General features: G+C 40.9%; 1 protein-coding gene across 1 annotated transcript in view; it reads right to left on the bottom strand.

Annotated features, from left to right (window-relative positions):
- plxna2 (plexin A2) overlaps positions 1 to 21,762 on the bottom strand; it is a 116,571-nt gene that overhangs the window by 55,975 nt on the left and 38,834 nt on the right. The window contains exons 3-10 of the mRNA XM_079588276.1: positions 21,243 to 21,366; positions 19,445 to 19,598; positions 17,617 to 17,713; positions 13,902 to 14,016; positions 12,341 to 12,541; positions 11,305 to 11,401; positions 10,744 to 10,943; positions 3,198 to 3,349 (exon numbers count right to left, since the gene is read on the bottom strand). Coding sequence (XP_079444402.1) covers positions 3,198 to 3,349; positions 10,744 to 10,943; positions 11,305 to 11,401; positions 12,341 to 12,541; positions 13,902 to 14,016; positions 17,617 to 17,713; positions 19,445 to 19,598; positions 21,243 to 21,366 — 1,140 coding nt within the window. The remainder of the gene's footprint in view (positions 1 to 3,197; positions 3,350 to 10,743; positions 10,944 to 11,304; positions 11,402 to 12,340; positions 12,542 to 13,901; positions 14,017 to 17,616; positions 17,714 to 19,444; positions 19,599 to 21,242; positions 21,367 to 21,762) is intronic.

Here is a 21,762-nt window from a genome sequence, read left to right as displayed (position 1 = left end):
AAGTTGAAGAAACACCTATACAACCTCCAGAACGTAAGCCAGTGACGCACAACACAAATCAATACAGCGTTATCATGCACTCTGATCAGGGAGCAGGTCGATGTTGCTACATCATACGTGCTGGTCAGGTATCAGCTTTACGGACGGGTGGCAGGATCAAATGACAAAATAAAGACACACAGACCATTGACTGGGCCTCAAATGAAGTAAATATGAAACCGACATGAGAATTCAAATCTTAGTTGAAAGTGCAGGGGCGCTGCGATCGATGTTTGGTTGATATCGAGTGTTCGCATCGTCGGGGATGACTGTGGGAATGCATGCAGCGCAGACTGCGTGATTGTGGGTGTGATGTGGCGTCCTGCGGTGAGTCTGACAGGCTCGGCAGACAGCGTTCACAGCTGTTCACAGCACACATTATGCCCTCTCAATCACAATGAGCGGAGGACTTGCACTTCTAAGGCAATTAAAGTTTGGAAGCAAGTTCGGGTGCTCAATCATTGCTGCTGCGTGGAGCAAGTTTAGCTGTTGAGCTTCGGATACAGCTGATACATGCTGTAACTAAACCATATTGTGGATGAAAAAGCACCTTTGATAGCTATTCAAAAAGTAGCCAATACACAAGTATGAGATAAAGCCATTGTCATTTGAGGCTCGGATGATATCCTGATCTCTATTTCCTATCCTCTTTCAATGCACTACTGTATATCAAATGGCAAAAGATCTTAATGTTTACAACTTTAGTACAAAATGACCGGAGAGAACTGTTGAAAGAGATACGCGGCTTCTCGTTTCCGACTGCGGGTTTGATGGGGTCCAATGGCGCATTCTCCATTTCCTCATGACACCCCTTCGCCGCGCCATACAAATGAATCCACTCCCACTCGGCTCGGCTTCGTCCCGCTCGGATTAAACTGCTGTCAGAAGAGAGAAGGGCTGACAAATCTCCCTCCTACAGCCGGCAGCACGCCGTGCATTTCAATTACCACACGTTCCCCTCGCGCTCTGCCTGTCCCCGCCTCAGCGGCAGAGAGAGGCGCTGTGGACACACACTCCACCTGAACGCAGACACTGTGTGCTATTTATATCCCCTTGCAACATGACGGCATACATGTTTGAGAGCCAAACGTTCAGAATTCCTGTCTACACTAAGGTCAGGGTGAGTTTTATTGCAACGTCGAATTGCATATTGTAAGCCGCTCATCCTAAACAAGGGGAGGAGCAACATTAGTAGCGTACACAATGTTTTCCTCATGTTGTGCTGGGGGAGAGATAAACACCTGTGTTGCGTTAGCAAATCAGGGATCAAATCTATAAAGGTATGATGTTTTTTCTTATATGGTGGGTTTGTTCTGCTAAGTTCCTTGCTGAGGATGCCGTGCCGGGACATGGGCTGGATATTGTTATATGACGTGTGCAAATAGATTGAGATGGATAATTTAAAGTGTTGTGGATTTCCCGAACTAAGTTTGGTAGCCGCCGTTGATTTCCAGTAACGCTGTACCCCACATCTGGTAGCGGGTAAGGAAGCCAGCAGTGCGCTTTTTATTTTCATTGTTGTGTGGATTGTTTATATATCTACTGGTTAATTTCTTTGTTTGCTGGAGAGGCCTCATTTAATGTGTGTGACTATTTGTTTGTTTGTGAGTGCATGTGAGTATACGGGATATGAGGGCAGGTTATTACCCTTATTGTTTAGGGGTTGTCACAATATCACAATCTGTTAAACGGCATAGTATTGCCTATTTCAATGTAGGATAAAGATGGCTGGATACAGTGTCCTAGTAATCCAGAACTTACGCGTCAGTTCTGAGATGTACCGTTTATTATTTTTGAGGACAGAGAGAAAAATAGATATGGAGAAATGTAAGTTTAAAGGGACAGTTTACCCAAAAATGAGCAGTCATCATCACCCTCAGGTTGATGGGCCCCATTGACTTCCAAAGTATGGAAAAAAAATACTATGAAAGTAAATGGGGCCCATCAACTGTTGTGTCCAAAATTCTTCAAAATATCTTCTTTTGTTTTCAACAGAAGAAAGAAATTCATACAGGTTTGGAACAACTTGAGGGTGAGTAAATTGACAGAATTTTCATTTTAGGGCGAACTATCCCTTTAATATTGTGTGATAAAAAAAATAAAAAGAGTAATAAATACATGTCTTCTGATTTAAAGAGGATTTTTTTATTATGCTAATTTACTTTCAAACATACTACCACAGTTTAATATGCAGAGACAACCATAACTAAATCATTTGAGTTCTTCAAAGTGTAAACACAGTGGCGCATAAAACATCTCTGTTTGTTTTAAGAATTCCGACCAGCCTGACACACATTCAACCAATGGTGTGAAATTGGGGCGGGGCTGTCTGTTTGTGTGACCAATCAAAGATGAGGACAGTGTTTAGGGAAACTTGTTCAAAAACCTTTTTGCAATGTTGTGATGCTAGTGGGTAGATATTACACATTTCACATTGAACCCAATGTTTTTTTATTTTTATCAAATGGTTGACAAAAAAAGCTGAGTACAGACATTTTCTGCATGTCCTAGCAAAAACTACTACTACAAATCATCACATTTTAGCACTTCTAGCCCATTCCCATGCTCCCCCAGGAGGTATGATATTAGTGACAAAATCCTGGCTTAAGGATATTATTTACAGATATGGTTAATGACAATTACAAGGGGAAACAACACAAACAGATGCTGAAGAATGGGACCTTTTCCAGGCAGAGACCAAGCCAGGTCTGTTTGGACTCTAATTACGGCTTGTTTCTGCTTCACAAGAAAATAGAAATGTTTCAGATAGAAATGTTTTCCTGTTGTTGTTAAAATGTTTCTGTCAGATAAGACAAACTCAATAGAGCATGAAAGAAACGGTCGTGACCAACCATGCCTTTCATACTTAGCCCTGATTGGTCGCTTAATGCTTGTGACATCAAAGCCATGTTCACTGGATCCTGTGTGAGTGTGTTTAATGGACTCATCCCGCTGTGCTTTAAAGTAAACTGGATTAAAACCCAAGGAGTTTTTTTCCCCTCATGAAACAGCTTCTCAGTATGTGTAATGTAGGACATTATCTTTTCCAACTCCTGCTATTTTGAGAAAGATTAAAGATAAGCTAAACCAGTTTTTTTCCCATTCTAATCTTTCACAGCATGAATTCATTGGAGTTTTACAGCTCCATAGTCACTCACTGTTCAGCGATGATGTAGCCGTTCTCCTGCGGGGTGCATTGGACTCCTGCTACCTGCACGTTGTTGACCATGTCTGGGAAGGACAGGCCCAGGTTCACACCACGGATGGTCACTCTGGTGCCCCCTTCTGGTGGTCCTGCCACTGGGGTTACCTGAAACAAGAGAGGTAGTATTGATCAATTCAGTGAATGAATCAGTAAATCTTTTTTGTGTGTGTGTAAAAACTTGAATATTTTGCAATCAATTTGCAACATATTATACACTACCATTCAACAATGTCGGTAAGATTTTTTTTATGTTTTTGAAAATGCTCACCAAGCCTGCATTTACTGGATCAAAAGTACTGTACAAACAGTAATATGGTGAAATATTACAATTTAAAATAACTGTTTTCTATTTATTATATTTTAAAGTTTAATTTATTTCTGTGATGGCAAAGCTGAATTACAGTCTTCAGTGTCACATGATCCTTCAGGAATCATTCTAATTAGCTTATTTGGTACACACAATAAAAAAAAAAAACAGTTTAAAAGAACAGAAATTGAAATCCTTTGTAACATTATAGATGTATTTACTGTAATTTTATCAATTTAATGCGTTTCATTTTTCTTTTTGTGTGAACTATTTAACTTATGTTAAAAATTTAACATTTGAAAAGTCTGACGATAGAAACATCTGCCACATTCTATATATATATATATATATATATATATATATATATATATATATATATATATATATATATATATATATATATAACACAGAGACATAAGAAAGTTAATTCGGAACAAGCCTAAACTAGTTAAAGGTCTCCAAATGAACCTTTTTAAAAGGATTACTTTTAATGATAATTGGTTCCTTTTATTGTGTTTCACTTTAATAGCACCGAATTGGATATCAGTAAAACTCATTGTGGCAAATTCCTAACCTATTAATGTTGCATAGTACATTAAAAATTTCCAGTCAAGACTGCAGCAGATCTGCATGCTGTTGCCACAGGCAATAAATCTAACACAAGGCCATTTTAGCCCTCGGAGCAGCCCACCCTCTCATAAAATACAATATGGCCACTCAGCGTGACCTTGGCTCTGGGTGCCAAAAAGCCTTCTGTGCTGTTAAAGCCCAAGAGAAGCTCAGTCCTGGACCCTCTCCAGATCCAAATATCACTGAGAGAGAGGGAGGGGAGAGGGAGAGGGCGACAGACAGACCAGAAAGCCACACGCACAGTATAGCCACTACATACACAATCAATAAACCATTTGTGTGCAGTCATGTGGAAGTAAAACTAACATGATCAAAGTAAGAGCATCTTCTAAGTGTGCCTGTTTACTGATCTGAGACCAGTGCGGTGCGGGAAGTGGACTAGAACCTGCAGTCGCTCTATGGGAGCAGTTTAGCTGGGAGTTTAGAGGACATTAATTGGTTATGGAATCTTTTATTGCTTCTTAGGAACACAGGACTGGAACAGACGGAAACATCCGTATACAAGGGCGGAATGAAAGAAAGAATGGAATGCTAAATATATTCATATCGGTCCGAGTCAGCATCAGACTGACTGTCTAAGACAGACTAACTACAGAAAACTGTATAAACTGTTGAAATAATGCATGAAATGGCATACACATACTTAAAAAAAAAAAATGTGTACTGTATTTATGCACTGCCATACAAATTATGACCATTTTTTAATGCATGAAATATACAATGCAGCAATTGTTATATTTTTTTTATGTTTCAAATATAATGAAAACTAAAAATGAAGGTTGATATCACTTCTATTGTCTGCTCTGCTGCACATTTGGACAAACCGAAGCGTTCAAAATGCAAAAATATATTAAAATAAAATAAATGTGTATAGTAAGGCGGCCATTTTGTATTTATATTTATTTTAAAATTAGCATTTCATAATCTTTTATAAAATGCATGAAATCATAGTAATATTTTATTGGACCACTTTGGTACACCTGTTCAACTGCTTGTTAACGCAAATATATAATCAGCCTATCACATGGCAGCAACTGAAGTTCAAGTTCATCAGAATGGGGAAGAACGGTGATTTTAGTGACGTTGAACGTGGTATGGTTGTTGGTGCCAGACGGGCTGGTCTGAGTATTTCAGAAACTGCTGATTTACTGGGACTTTTACACGCAACCTTCTCTAGGGTTTACAGAGAATGGTCAAACAAATATATATAAAAATCCAGAGAGCAGCAGTTGAAAAGGTGAAATGCCTTGTTGATGAGGAGAACGGCCAGACGGGTTTGAGCTGATAGAAAGGCAGCAGTTATTCAAATAACCACTTATGACCAAGGTCTGCAGAACAGCATCTCTGAACGCACAACACGTCCAACCTTGAAGCAGCAGCAGAAGACACACCAGTGCCACTCCAGTCAGATAACAACAGCAAACTGAGGCTTCAATTCACACAGGCTCACCGAAAATTGGACAATAGAAGATTGGAAAAGCGTTGCCTGGTCTGATGAGTCTCGATTTCTGCTGCGACATTCAGATGGCAGACACGGTAAACAACATGAAAGCATGGATACATCCATGAGGGTTCTATAAGGGTTCAGGCTGCTGCTGGTGTAATGGTGTGGTGGGGTACTTAGTACCAACTGACCATCATTTAAACTCCACAGTCAACCTGAGTATTGTTGCTGACCATGTTCATTGCTTTATGACCACAGTGTACCCATATTCAGATGGCTAGGATCCTGCGTCCAGCAGGATAACACTAGCCCACAAAGCTCAAATCATCTCAAACTGGTTTCTTGAATATGACAATGAGTTCACTATGGCCTAAATCCAATAGAGCACCCTTGGGATGTGGTGAAATGGGAGATTCGCATCATGGATGGATCTCTGAGGAATGTTTCCAGCACATTGATAAATCTATGCCACAAAGAATTAAGGCAGGTCTGAAGGCAAAAGGGGGTCCAACTCGGTACTAGCAAGGTGTACCTAATAAAGTGGCCAGTGAGTGTATATATATATATACAGTATATATGCAGCATATAAGCAATTTAACATTCACATATTCTTTACGGATTATATATAGATATATCCTTACAGAATACACTTTCATCTGTAGATTAAATCTCATGTAATAATAGCCTGGGCGTCCGATTCCAGCTTCACTCCGAGCGTGGTGCTGTTCTGACTGGCCATTACAGACATCAAATGGGCTTTATTCACAGAGCATAAATATCTCTCGCATTGACTCAATACTTCAAAGTCTCGTCCGCCCACTCCGAGGTGAAAGCACTGCCTTGTTTGACCCATGCAGACGGACTCCTTCGCCTGGTTCCAGGGCTACAATTTGCGTCCAACTGCAATTTCACCCCCATTACAAGAGTGACTGTATGAATTCCAGCCTCAGAATGAGAATGTGGACCTTTTGAGCAGATCTTCAGAGTTCTCACGAGTTGTTTGGCTTTGAGTTATACGGACACATGCACACAGATACACTCCCCGCCACGGGCCAGTGTCATGTCTTGAGAGTGTCTCGAGGACAAACAGGGAGTCTCTTCATTCTTAATGCATGCTCTTTAAAGCAGAAGCCCTGCCTGGATGCCCCTTCCCCAACATGTCGTGGTAAATGTTGTGTGCTGCAGATGGTTCAGAATGGGTCTTTCGCTAAGTAATGAAGAAATGCTAATGCTTAACACCAGCACGTTCATGTCTAACCGGGGATGAATTTCCTGTCCTCGGAGGGTTTTCACGCACTCAATTGCTGCGTATAATTAGGAAGCTGTAATGAAAGTGTGCAGCAGGAGGACGAAAGGTGTGATTTGTTACCGGGATTGGAGTCTTTTCAGCTGATTCAAGCACGTCCCCAATTCACACTGAGATGCAATTTATGGGCTTGATAAAACTCAGCTTATGACTTGTTTCTTGCTGCATAAACTGCACACTAAACACTTTATTTGCTCTTAAATGTCCCGTGGTTGGCTGCGATAAAGACTGAAAGGGGGGGGAAAAAGAAAAAAGGGCCTTGGTTTTGAACTTCGGCCAAGCAAGCGAGTGTTTAAGCAAGGAAAGAAAGAAACAAGGGACTTGAAAGTGGTGCATCCAGTTTAAAATTGGAGTTTGTGGTTGAGTGATTCGAGCTGAATGCTCTTCTGTAAATAGACATGTGACTTTGTGGAAAAGGATGTGTCGTACTAGACAAGCTGGTAGCTCTGGTGGGAGAGAAGGTTCTATCAGGCTCAATATAATTTATTCATGACGATTTTCACCGTGACCGGTCTCTCTCGCTGTCAGTGTCAGGGTGTGTGTACCAGTGTGTATTTAGGCTATTATTTCCTGAGGCTTTGGACCATGTTTTGAAACAAATTCATGGCTGGTTTCAACTGCATTTCTAAGTGCCCCAAGACTGACCAGGAGATCTTGAATACAAGTTTGTCTGTACAAAAACAAACAAACAAACAAACAAATAAACACACATAATTAAATTGTATAACATTTGAAATAGATGTAGACTACATGTAGACTACAGAAAAAAAAAAAAAAATATATATATATATATATATATATATATATATATATATATTTTTTTTTTATATATATAATTTTTTGATTTGTACATTTTTTTATTTAATTTTTTTTATGTAGTCTAATTTAAAACCTACACTGCCAGGCCCCCACAAAAAAATAAAAAAAATAATTATTCGGATTATTATTGAATTTAAAGAAAATTGGAAATGGAAATAACATCACACCATTTATTTCCATCAAGAGGAGCATCAATTTTTGCTCAAGATCTTGTATTGACAATGCAACTGTCCAGCACTCTGTAAAGTCTTCTCCAGCACATCCCAAAGACTTTCAATAAACGGTTTGGACTCTTCATGATCCCTCCCAACTATTATTTCACAATTTGAGCCAGATGCGTCTTGACATTGCCATCCTGGAATATGGCCATGATGTGTTTTCCTACATGCTTGTTTAAAAAATAAAAAGCTACACACTCCATCAGTTATGGTTAGAAAAACTGTTGCCAAACATACAACATGCTAGAAACATAATAATCACTGCAATTTTGATCCAATCATTGACTCTTATTTGCCTATTTAAATTTAAACAGAGACTTTTTGGGGGGACGGGGAGTGTATTTTGTATAGTATGCTATATATATTTATTTATTTATATAGTAAAAACAAAATCTTATAATAATTAATCATTTGAAAACAAAACAGCAACACTGAAATAAAACTGCATTTAAAGTCCAAAGTTCAAAAAGTTTTTCATGGCTGATCCAAGATCAGTTCTGTGAAGCACGAACTGACACCAGTCTTTCCGTGACTGAGCTACTAAGCAGAGGCTCAGAGACCATCTGAAGCAAAGAGCGACGTCAAGACCAGCTTCAAGTGCCTGACTTTCCTCCACATTCATTTGATGCTGAACCCTCAGCTTTCACTGAGGACTTAAGCCTCATTAATATTAATAAGTCTTTAGAGGAGGGATAGAGTGCTGCTTAATAGAAGTGTTAATCATTTATGACTGTCATTTTCGTGTAGGCAGATCTCGCTAATGTCTATGTATTTGCACAAATCAGCTTACGAATGTCTACATTCAGACAAAAACAGGAAAAGGAACACAACTAAATTAAAATACAAAAAGACAGTCACGGAAACGACTGATCTAGGGGACATTTTTACATTTATGTGTTAGTGGGACCGAGAGAGGAGAAAATGGAAATGAACAACTTGGAGAGAACAGATTAAAAATGGATGAATTAAAAATATTCATACTAATTTGCTTTGAAGGAACTGCTCCACTGCATTATAATGTGGTCCTGGCAAATGCATGTGTTTAAAACACAAAATGAAGTGCTCTTTTTTTCCATTTGGGGTTTTCAAACTTTAATCAGAGATACTAGATATTGTATAAAAGTGAGTGCTGTATTATAAGAACAAGCACATAGTACCATATTAATGTGTTCACATGCTTTGTTATGATAGTTACATTTCAAAGTCATTAAAATAATCAATATTGATGTAGACAGTCATTTAATTGTAGTACTAGTGCATTTTAATTAAACTAGTAAATTATAAAGGAACAGTGATTAAACATTTAGCTGAACTTTAGTTTCTTAACTTTAGCTTTGGTTGAAGTACACTAAATATAATATTTGTAATTAATAGTTAATTAATACATATTAAAAAAAGAAAAAAAAGAAGAGTAAGCCCCTGTTGATGACCTCTAAAATAAAAACACAACAAATAAAACAGTGCTATTTAGCAAAGATACATAAATTACCAAGTTATCATTAATTAACACACACACACACACACACACACACACACACACACACACACACACACACACACACACACACACACACACACACACACACACACACACACACACACACTACATATTCACACCTCCATGAACAGAGACAAAGGCTAAAGAAAAAGATGTGCATACTTCAATACACTTATAATGCTATTTTTTTAAGACTTTCCATCAACAAAAACCGAGGCAATCCATCGCATAGCTCTTAACCCTAATTTGCCCATTCATCCTAAATGAAAACAGACAACGGGAAGTCATAACCCTTACTTTTTAATTGGTTTGTGTGCACATGGGGCAACAGCTTGTGATATGCAGACTGCAAACAGCCACATGAATCAATGAGTTCCATGAATCAGGTACTTTAAACACAGGGCACTGGTGCGTTACCTAAACTAATTAAACACCATGTCTTCCCTCAGTCTCCCAGCACACACACACACACACACACATCTCACAGTATGCCATCAACGTTCTAACATTGTGTTAATTACAAGAAAACGTGAGATATTGGCAGCTAGAGTGAGTATGACTGACGATGAGAGTGACAGAGGCATAGAGAGAGAGAGAGAGAGAGACAGAGAGAGAGAGAGAGAGAGAGAGAGAAAGAGATATTACTCACGATGCACACAGCTCACCTTTCTCTGAGAGTCTATGAATAGCAGCATCAATAAAGAGCTCAGTCAGACTACAGAGTAGAAATATGAGCTGACCGAGAGTCTTCCACACAACTCTGTTTTTCTCTCTCTCTGTGTGTGTGTGTTGTTTTTTCCGAGTTATGAATAATGGGCGAAAACATATTTAAGATGTATACTTTCAGCTGAAAAGCATCCCCATTAAAAAAAAAAAAGGTATAAATAAAATGTATATATTGACTACCATTCAAAAGTTTGGGGTCTGCAATATGTTTTAATGTTTGTGAAAGCTGTGCTCACCAAGGCTGCATTTATTGGATCAAAAATAGAGTAGAAAACAGTAATATTGTAAAATATGATTACCATTTAACATCTTCTATTTTAATGCATTTCAAAATGTAATTGTTATCTGTGATGGCAAAGCTGAATTTTCAGCATCATTACGCCAGTCTTCAGTGTCAATGTGTAATGCAAAACAAAATGATGCTGTTCTTGTATGTCGGAAACACTTACGTAATACGTACTGTATATTTCTGCCATTTGGGACTCAAATCAGATCATGTATGACAGAAAAAACGATTGTTCTTGACTCGAGTAAGTGTACATTTGACCCACCTCAGTGATCCGAGGGTTGGTGCACTTGACGTTTGTGCTGGCGAGGTGTAGCCAGCGGCTGGTGTAGGGGTTGGACATGGGACAGTGCTGGCGAAGGGTACAGCGGCCCTCCATACTGCACCATCCACACTGGAACTTCCTCTCCGCCTTCAAACACACGCCACAGCTGTCCCTCTGAGCGCCACACTTATACAGATTCACTGTGGGACACAAGTGGACATACGTTTTTGAACGAACGCTGCACTATTCCACAATACACAACAATATGAGATGCACTACAAGTTTTTATAAAGTTTTCCGGAGGGTTAGTTTGACCTATCTGACAGTTTAGGAGAGCTATCGATTATAAACATCTCAAGCTCAAGTATTGCTGAGCATGAGAAAAGTAGCTTCAGACTCTTATTTTTCTATAAACACGAAATGAATAATAATCAGTGTGATCAATAACCTCCAACACTATTTAAGGCAGAACTATTCTGGCAGAATCAGACAGGGTACAGCATACTTACATGGAGTTTTGGCTTAAAAACGCATTATTCTCATGGTTTATTTATGCATTACCTTTGATGTTCTCAGGATTGTCAATGATGAAATTTCCATTCCACACCACTGAGAAATCCACCGGCAGCTCGCTAATTCTCATCCCTTCATACAGATACTGCGGAGACGGAGAGATGGAGAGAAGTTACAACATTTTCCTGACAGCGCAAACGCTGAGATAATGTAAAGTGTATGATTTTTTAAAATCGGATTGTGTCTTTGCGGTGTCAATTATTGATTACAACATGCAGCCAAAAAGTGAACAAAACACTGGCAGAGCGTGCAAGAGAGTGAAGCAAATAACATGAGAGAGAAAGAGAAAAAGAGAGATGGTTTGACTGTATTAGTGCTCTCATTGAGTTACTCCAGACTTGCATCATCAGTCTGAGGAATAAGGAAGACTTTCAACACTCTCATTTTCTACAGCTTGGACACTGAGCTCCAACTGCCTTCATCTCTACTTATAGAGTGTGTGCGCGTTCATTTGAAAGAGAATGACAAAAAGTGTGAGAAAGGAGGAGGTAAAAGGGGGAAATCTACCTTGGCCACGTCCAATTCATGATCATGTTCGTTATAAACTCACAAAGCAGGTAACCAGTGCTTAACTAGCTATAAACTGTGCTTTTCTGGATCTCAGTCTAGCTTGATTTATAGCTCGGATGTGTGACCCTGGATCACGAAACTGGATCACGAAATATTAAGTAAATATCATGATCCATGAAGATATTTTGTAAATTTCCTACCTTAAATATATCAAAATATATATTTTTGTGAGTGGTTGCAGCACAGTCGCCAAAAGAAATGGCCAACTTTAAAGGCGATTTTCTCAATATTTAGATTTTCTTTTTAACAAGCTTATTTATTCAGCTTTCAGATGATGTATAAATCTCAATTTAAAAAAAAAAAAACCCATAAGACTGGTTTTGTGGTCACATATTAGTCACATTTTGTGGTCCACGGTCACATATTAGTTACGTTTCATCATCTTTGTCTCATTGTGAGATGTCTCACTGTGATTTTTCTTTCCCATGAGTACACATGCACACCCAACACATACCGAGCTGTTCTGGCACTGTACGCTGGAGCTGTTGAATCTGAGCGCTGTGACTCTGTGACTGACTCCTTGTATGTGTAACACACACTCGTAGCCGCGCTGACCCGACTGGGGTTGGGGAAGGTTCCGGGCTTTCAGGGTGATGGGCTTCACCTCCCCTGCCGGGATCAGGATCTCCTCAGAGCGGACCAGTTGAGGACAGTCCTAAAGGAGTGAAGGGAACGAGAGGTGAACGGGGTAGTCAAGACAAACTCAGAAAATCCTAACCTACAAGTGTAAGTGTACTCCGTAGAGAACAGATTGAATTGAATTGTTGTTTATTGATCCAACAATCAGCTATCTCATATACATATGAGTGCTGTTCTTCCTGTTGTCAAAATCACTATTACATATCAATTTTTACAAAAAAAACCTCAGGTGCTCTTTAAAAGCTCTTTGACGTGTTACTCTCTAAAAGCTGTGTGTGGAGATGCCATCCGCTAGTATGTCAGCCAGTGAGACACACACACACACACACACACACACACACACACACACACACACACACACACACACACACACACACACACACACACACACACACACACACACACACACACACACACACACACACACACACACACACACACACACACACACACACACACACACACACACACACACACACGCACGCACACGCACACGCACACGCACACACACACAGTTTTGTAATAAAGCTAAACATAATTACTGTGAAACCAGAAAAGGCCTGAAATATACTGTGCAAATATCCAAGCACATTGCAGGCATGAAAAATAAATAAATACAATTAAATAAAATAAAATAGAATAAAACCAATAATAAAAAATATAGAAAAATTATAAAATATATATATATATATATTTAATAAATAAATATTTTTTGGCGCAAACATTTTGAGAACAATATTAAAGACCAGATGACATTGTATTACATTACTAGAAGAAGGTCGTTTGGTGAAAACTTTGAGAGAACCTTGCCAGAACATTAGTTCCGAGAACATTCCCTGTTAGCAGGGTAACTTCTAGGACAGTAATGTTCTCCCTAAAGTATAAGGTTAAAAACACACACAATGATGCACAAATACATATGTACACAAACATACACTTACACACACACAAAAATGCAAATGAATGTGTGCACACACACAAATACACGCACCATGATTGATCATGCACCTTAAAGAGGTTTTGCCTGCGTGAGTGTGTGTTTATTTTGTGCATATGGCTGTGTGTGAATAAGTGGGAAGCATGTGTGCGCTTTGAGAGAGAATATTCCGGATATCGACCGCTAATTGCTCGCTGTGAGAGGGTGAGCAAGTGTGTTTACCACCTGACAGGGTGTAATGTAGCACATTGATCAGCTGAACACCTGCAAATGCGCGCGCACACACACGCACAGACAGTCTCTAGTGAGGCGACCGTCGACTTCACACACACTTTTCAGCAGCTATTATTGGAGGCTCTTCCCCAGAGTTTTGGGATCCTGTAGATTTGCTACCGAGAGACTCTAACCTCATACACACAGTGTGTGTTAGTGAGCGTACCTCTGAGGCGTTGACACGTCCCTCCTGGAAGGAGCAGCTGGAGGGATCGTGGGTGCAGAGGTTTCTGTACTTGCACCAGTGGCAGCGGAAGGAACTGGTTACACAGGAAAGACACCTAAACAGATGGGGAGAGAGAGAGAGAGAGAGAGAGAGAGAGAGAGAGAGAGAGAGAGAGAGAGAGAGAGAGAGAGAGAGAGAGAGAAAGAGAGAGAGAGAATAAAGTATTATTACAACTCACTGATATCTCTGATTTATGACCCGAAGCCATTTTTTTGAGGGCACTGTGGAAGTAGTCAGCATAAAATGTAGCTCTGGGTTTTAGATTAGCCATGGGGAGCAGGTTGTGCCTTTGAGACCAGAACTGCTGTGTCCTTGACCTTTGCGGCTTAATGCTGAATAAATTAAAAGTGTGCTGCGGAAATTTGCATGTGCCGTTGGACAGCGCTGTGCCACTGAATCTCGCATGTCCCACTGACTCTCACAGACGTAATGCAGCTCTGCAAAGGTTAGACTTCAGACGTACAATTATCACTCTGGTATTGAGACGCAGAGACTTTATTAAGACATATAGTCGCACCGTGACATATGATTTGCATTAGGACTGTATTGTCTGAGTGAGGCAGTGGACTGCCTGTCTGAATGTAGAATGAGGTATCTTAAAGAAAAAGAGACTAAATCGAATTGCAATACTGTAGGTGTTATCCTAAGCATTGTAATAGCAATCGTGACAAAGTTTTCCTAAAATAGAAAATTAAACCTAGTCTAGAGGTTAAATGGACATCCAAAAGAGTACAAGTACAAGAAAATGCCTGTTTACACCAAGTCCAAAGCGCCTAAGCAAATTAACTAGTTTTCTCTTTGAGGATATTCATATGATATAGTGTTAACTTTAGCATTAAAGGCCAATTAAGTTAAGGCCAAATTTGAGATAAACCAGGGTTGAGATCCCAGCATCGCTTTACCTCCTGTACGGCATCTCTATTTAGTTGTATAATCAGTCTTAAAATATGCAGCAGGCAAACCATGAGAGAATAGTCATACACAAGCATGTGTGCATATGCATGTATCTGTGTGTGTCCCTGCAGCGGTTATATATTTATATGCAGAAGAGCAAAGCTTACGAGAAAGAGAATCTATAGTACCAGCACGTTCCAATAAAACACTTACATCAGTCCCTCTAATTCAGAAGCAAAGCCCTTCTAGGGCGAGCGGGCCTTGTTCTATTTGCAATGGAACATGTCATATATCTGATGTTGAGGAATCTAGAGTTATAAACCTCTACATCATTTTGGCGTCCAAGAGTTTGTGTTTTCTGCGTGCCAATTAAATTATGCAGAAGAGTGTATGCTACAATATTCATCAGAGCCGGCTCTTTCATTGGGTCATTGGGCTCAAACGGGCCCACCCGATTGGACGGTGAGATTTTAATAGAAATCGAGAGCTAAGGCCGATGAATCACTGTGTTGGGAACTCATGAGAAATTAGAGCATTTTACAACATTTGAAGTGAAAGGAAGAGTGGGAGGAAATTTACAACGGCTGAACGCATCAAAAACTGAGCCAGGTTGAACACACAAGGAGGGGTCTTTCTGTCTCAGACTACCCATAATCCCCTGTGCATTGGCACAGAGGGCCAACGGCGCTCCGTGTGAGGTCTGCGTGTTCAGAGGGATTGGATACAGGGAGTTTGTTTGATTAGTTCCAGATCTGTCAGATGCTTTGGCGACATGGCCGTGAGAGAGCAAGGAAGTGAAGGGAACGGAGAGGGGGGCGAGTCTTTCGCAGCCAGCCAATCAGCGCCCTCGAAAGCTACCTCTTCCTGAGCCTTTTAGAAAGCTTCCAGCGAACTGTGGCGGGGGCTCTGTGATCTCCTGCATCGAGCAGCATCTGTTCTCTGCAGAAGGCACGCTTATGAGATGTGGTTTAGAATACACAGCTACGAGTAAACGCTAAAACACACATAAACATGCACGCGAGTGAAGTTCGGGAGCGTGGCATGTACAAAGACACAAAGCTTGCTCAGACACAAGCGGTTGTTTATCAGCCGGCCTCCTGGAGAGACGAGATGCCGTCCAACTCTCTCCTCTCTGATCAGCCATCATAGCAGATGAAGTGGAATTGAACTGTGACAGACAGCGATGCCCCCAGCCGGAGCGCCAAACCCACAGCACACTTAGATTCAGCAATTCAGACATCTCAGCCTCGAGACTTGAGAAATGTCAAGCAATCAGCCGGCATTTGCCATAATGGATGCTTTTTATAGCTGCACAATCCTCGCCAGTCGCGGGAAAGTGCAGCCTGGGAGGGATGCGATGCTAGTGGCCTGCAAAAAACGAATCGGAGAGTCCGGACACACTGCGAGAATCTGGTGCGCTGCCAAACACAAGCCTTGATAAACTCTTTGAATATTATCAAAACGTCCCGTGGGGCTGAAACATTCACAGTTTTTCCATGTTGCATAACACTTTTGAAACATTCCCAGCGTGTGGAGTGAGCTGGCTGAGCGCCGTGACACAACGCTGATGCTCGACGACACAGGAAGTGAGAGAAATATCAGCAGGGCTGTGTATGTGGGACGAATGCATCACGAAGATAAATATCACAGAATCCGGATAGATGGAATGACACATCGTATATCTCGTGATGTATCTGGGAAAGAATTCAGATTGAGTCGTAACGCTTAGCAACATCCGCTAACCACTAGTTATATGCAATCAAAACCTAACCTGTGTTGTCAATTTAACTAAAGCCAATTCATTTTCTCAATCAAAATCAATATTATTTTTCAGTTAAAAATGTAACTGGCTCTTCATCTGAAACAACTTTCCTTTTCTGCTGTTATCACTGACTGTGTGGGCTATGAGATAATGTTAACCATTAGCCAAATAGCTCTTTAGGAACAGTTTTAACACACTTGAATTCCATGTTTTGTTTAGATATCAATCCTAAAATTCTTGAGTTTAAGGAATTTAATTGAATTCCTTTTAATTGAAAAACAGCTACAGAATAAAACCGGTCAGTAAGATTCTTGTTATACGTTTACTCAGGGATGCATTACATTTATTAAAAGTCACAGTTAAGACGGTTTATAAAGATTTTGATTTAAAATAAATTCTGTTCTATCCATCAAATAATCATAACCAAATGGTTTCCACCATAATATCAAGCAGCACAGCTGTGGTATCATTGACAATAATATGAAATGTTGCTTTAGCAGCAAATCAGCATATTCAAATAAATTCTGAAGGATCATGTGACACTGAAGACAGGCTGCTGAAAATTCAGCTTTGACATCACAGAATATATTACATTTTAAAATATATTCAAATAGAAAACAGTTATTTTAAATGGAATAATATTTCACGATATTACTGCTACAAAATAATACTGTTTTTGATCAAATATCAAGCATTAGAGACCAAAAACATTTCAAAATCTAACAAATAACAAACTTTTGAATGGTAGTGTATAAAAAAGAGCTATGAAATTAGAACTATAAATCATGAGAAATGTTTGAGCTCAGATTGAGTTCTGAGGCTATGAGATCTGAGCATTTAGAAGAGTCACGTGCAAGATTCTTGTGGTACCTCTGAAGAAGGATATTTGAGCCATTTTTGCTCCATTTAGGAGAAATCCAGGGAAAACAATTAATGAGTACTCGCATGCAGTTTTTCTTTTCTATGGAAATGAGTCAAATGAAGTGTGTGTATACTCACAGCTGGTGCACGCTGCAGTTGTAGAACTTCACCTCTGTGCTAATTAGCATCTGACCGGTTTCCTTCGAGTTCAGCCTGAGCTCGACACCCGACCAGTCTGAAAAGAGAGCAAGAGATGAGAACGGTTCTGTCGCATTGCATTCTGTTGTGTTTGGTTTGCCACCCTTTTTTCAGCTTGCTTCATGCTCAAGCTGTCTTCTGATTAATACTTGGCATACCTCGCATCTTATTCTCACAGTCAAGCGGAGCCTCGAGCAGCTCTGCAGTGCGTGGCATCCAAGCCGATATGAGCATATTTGGCTTTTTTTTCCTTTTTTTTTTTTGTGAAGACACGCTATTGTCATACCGAACACAGCTGAGCCCTGCTGTTAATGTGAAACAGGGCCGCGGGCGGCAGCGTCGATGTAATGGAGGAGGAACGGCTGGCATCGCCACAGAACACCAGCCAGGCCAATCCTGTTTGGCAGGGTGGTGGCGTGGAGAATGCCGATCGGCGTGCAGACCAAGCGCTCGCGCTCGATAAGCGGCTAGCTCTTCATACTCAAATAAGCACAAGCTCCGTCCCAAACAGGCAGCAATTCAGATCGCATACAGCGTGGGGGAGTCGGCTGTGACCCGAAAGCACTCCTCTTCCCTCCTTCACACCTGTTTCCACGCTTCGTAACATGGATGAATGGACTGAAGGGTAAAAAGTTGGCATTTTTAAACATTTTTAGACCGTTTCCTGGCGCATATGCCAAGGGCGATAACTGGCACGCGATTCCCAAATGCCTGACTGTCTTGTGCCTTGTAGCTATTGGAAATAAACTAGGAATAGAAATGGTCACACCCGCGACTCAACGAGCAGGTATTTCCACACATGATCGATGCTCATAAGCTCCTATCGAGCTGAAATCAGTCGAGAGAAAGCAGCAAATGTGAGGCACCGGGGGGATTAGATGACATTTACCTGAGGGAGCCCACTGATTGGATAACGCTCCCCCCAACAAGAGCATGGGGGTTGTGGGTAAACAAAGCTGTCATTTACTGTGGGCTGGGAGGAGATTATTGTGATTCAGATAATCACAACCAACTTCTGCCGCGTATATGGCCATCTGCTTCTCAACAGAGGTTAGACTGGAAGCGCATGTAGGAATTTGTCCGTGGACAAATGTAAGCTTTAAAAAAAAGCAGTGTAATCTTGTTGTATAAGCGTTGCTAACAAACTAAATACTTATCCGATACGTCTGTAATGACATACAATTTCATCATGCAGTTTTCCGTGGAACTGGATCCTCTGATTTTGGTTTCCCACATTGCAAACTGATCCCCGATTATACTGCTAACCACAGATGACTCTAAACCCGATTGTTGATAAGCGTTGGAGAAGAACTCCATCCCTGGAGCTATTATGGGTAGGGAGAGGGCAGAGGGCTCGTCACCTGTAATGGGTGTAAGTGTGTCTGAGAGCACGCGTGAAGCCCTGGGGCCGACCTGAGGTCGTTGTAGGCTCATTAGAGCCGCGGTTGCACGTGGCTAGTGGGATCGATGGGGTGGCTTGAGTGTGAGAGCGGACGGCACCGCTGAAAGAAGCCCTCATTAGGAAGCAAGGCGGTTGGTACGCTAGAGAGGGTCTATTAATAGAGCATCTATACAAGAGAATAGAGATCACCTCTCTGAGGGGAACAGGTAGACGGATGGATAACAAAAAAACAGAAGAGATGTCAATTGATGGGGAAGGTTGAGGGCGTGGAGACGAGAGCAGGAGAAATCAGCCGTAAATCTATGGGGTATGAAATAATGCACGAATATGGAGTTTTAGTTTAAATAGTCTAGTTTGAATAAATACCTTGATCTGTGGGGATGATGGGAACATCTTTAGCAGCGGGAGATGTGCAGAGAATCTGATTCCCATCCACTCGGCCCTCAACCTCCGTCAGGTTCCCGAAGGAGCAGGTGATTCCAGCAGAAAGATCCGGAACATCTGTCACTTTCACCAGCAGCTAGACAGAGGAGAGAGATCATTTAGATTAGATCAGGAGTTTTCGAGCTGGAATATATAACTATTATTTTAGATTTAAATAATAAATGACATAATTCGTTATATAAACCGACTACATGCCTGAGCCAAGCCGCAGCTCAACAGAAGAGATTCATTTCTGATCAAATAACCTCAGTCTCCTCATACGGGCAAAGTTCATTCTCCGGCAGATGGTCTCACACAGCATAAACTCCAACCATCATTACAGACTTAACCTTATAAAGACTCCTGCTCAAAGAGGGCTGAAACTGGGCATTTAACAATCCATCTATCCTTCCTCTAGCTTTGAACTACATCTCCTGTATTTCACACGAATGCTCTTGCACATCTTCTCAAAGCACGCATTGGTCCTCTGAAGTCATTCTCTGGGGGACCGGTGACACATAGGATGAAGCTCACAGACTATAAATACACACATTTCACATGCCAGGAGAGAAGTGCAGGCTGGTCTTCTCACCACTGAAGAAGAGGACAATTATTACTGTGACATTTGTTAAGATTGCTCAGCTAACTTTTTGTTATAACCATGCCTTTTCAACAGCTCTAGCCGTCTTGCGGCTCTTTTGAGAGTATGTACGTTCGGCCCGTCTCATTGACTTCCTTCACTCTCTCTTTAAAAATGTCCAATCTCTATAAGGCATCCAATTACTTTTATAACCACATGGATGTTCCTTTCCTATCACTCTTTAAGCGACAGCTACAGATTTGCTAATTAGCCATCATGTGATTCGTTGTAGATACACAGACTGTACTCCAACACCGAGACAAAACAATGTTTGCGGTAAGCATGATCTGACCATAACAACATTGACGAGGCGTGATTGGAGTCTCTATGTTTTGCCTTTGCTCCTTTCATTGCAGGTTAGCTTCTTCTCATTTCTCTTCGTGGCTGTTTATGTGCAGGGAGGGCTAATTGTTGCTAGCATTTCTAATAAAGGTAATTTGATTGTTTTTGGTGCTTTTCATGCTCCTCTAGCGCCCGTGCGGATGGGTTTGTTGTCATGGTGATGGTTTCCCTTCATTGTGCGACGCGCGGAGCAGCGGTGACCCTGTTGTCATGTTGTCGAGCGCCGCGGCACGGCAGAAACATCTAATTTAGAGCCGGACACCTCATTATCTTAATCAGGTAGCTGTGATACAGGGACTCTATCAATTATCCGGACATCACAATTTTTTTTCCCCTGGCTTCCAAGGGAAGTTTAACCAAGGTGAATACCTTCATACTTGCTTGTATAACGGAGATGCCTGTACTTTTTTGCGTGAATAAAAAGTATCCATGAGGGTATAAAATAATGACAAAAAGCCCTGAATAGATGTCTTTGTCTCCTTGAACGCAACTCCTACTCCGGCCCACATGCTTATTTGGCATCTCACCCACGCATATACCTTTCCCAAAGGCCTCCGTTCCCAGATATCTCGCTCTCCGAGCCCTCCCACACAGACCACACTTTCCAAACACCAAAACTGTTTATCTAGACAGCGCACTAAAAACTAATTCATGCTAATTTTTCTCGCTGGAAGGAATGCATGCTCCTGTATTTCAGTCAATATCACCTCGCTCTAGGTTGTTAAGGTGTATGTGTTCTTGTGAGTAAAAGCATCTCACCGGTACACTGGGTTCAGACACAGCGATGCTGTCCGGGTACACGGTGGCTTTCACACACTGACTCAGTGTGGCAGCGAAACGGTACGGCTCGTTTGCCCGCTCGCAACGATCCCTTTGAGAACACCTACATATGAGAGAGAGAGAGAGAGAGAGAGAGAGAGAGAGATAGAGAGAGATAGAGAGAGAGAGAGAGAGAGAGAGAGAGAGAGAGATAGAGAGAGAGAGAGAGAGAGAGAGAGAGAGAGAGAGAGAGAGAGAGAGAGAGAGAGAGAGAGAGAGATAAGCAGTAGTTAGTTGGGAAAATATTTCGAGAAGCAAAAAAATTCACATTTATTAATCAGCCAGACACTACAGTGCATTCAGAACAAGATGAATATATCAGCACGTGTGTTTCCCAGGAATCACTGCAGGCACCATACACACACCATACAACCCTTCTCTAACCACATTAAGTTCTGAGTAACACAAACCAATAAACAAAAACATTTTATATATATATATGTTTAAGGAATATCCACTT

The sequence above is a fragment of the Phoxinus phoxinus genome, assembly GCF_949152265.1.
Source record: "Phoxinus phoxinus genome assembly, chromosome: 18".
NCBI lineage: Eukaryota > Metazoa > Chordata > Actinopteri > Cypriniformes > Leuciscidae > Phoxinus > Phoxinus phoxinus.
The sequence above is the reverse complement of the archived record's forward strand: the minus strand, read 5'-3'. Positions and strand labels throughout refer to the sequence as shown.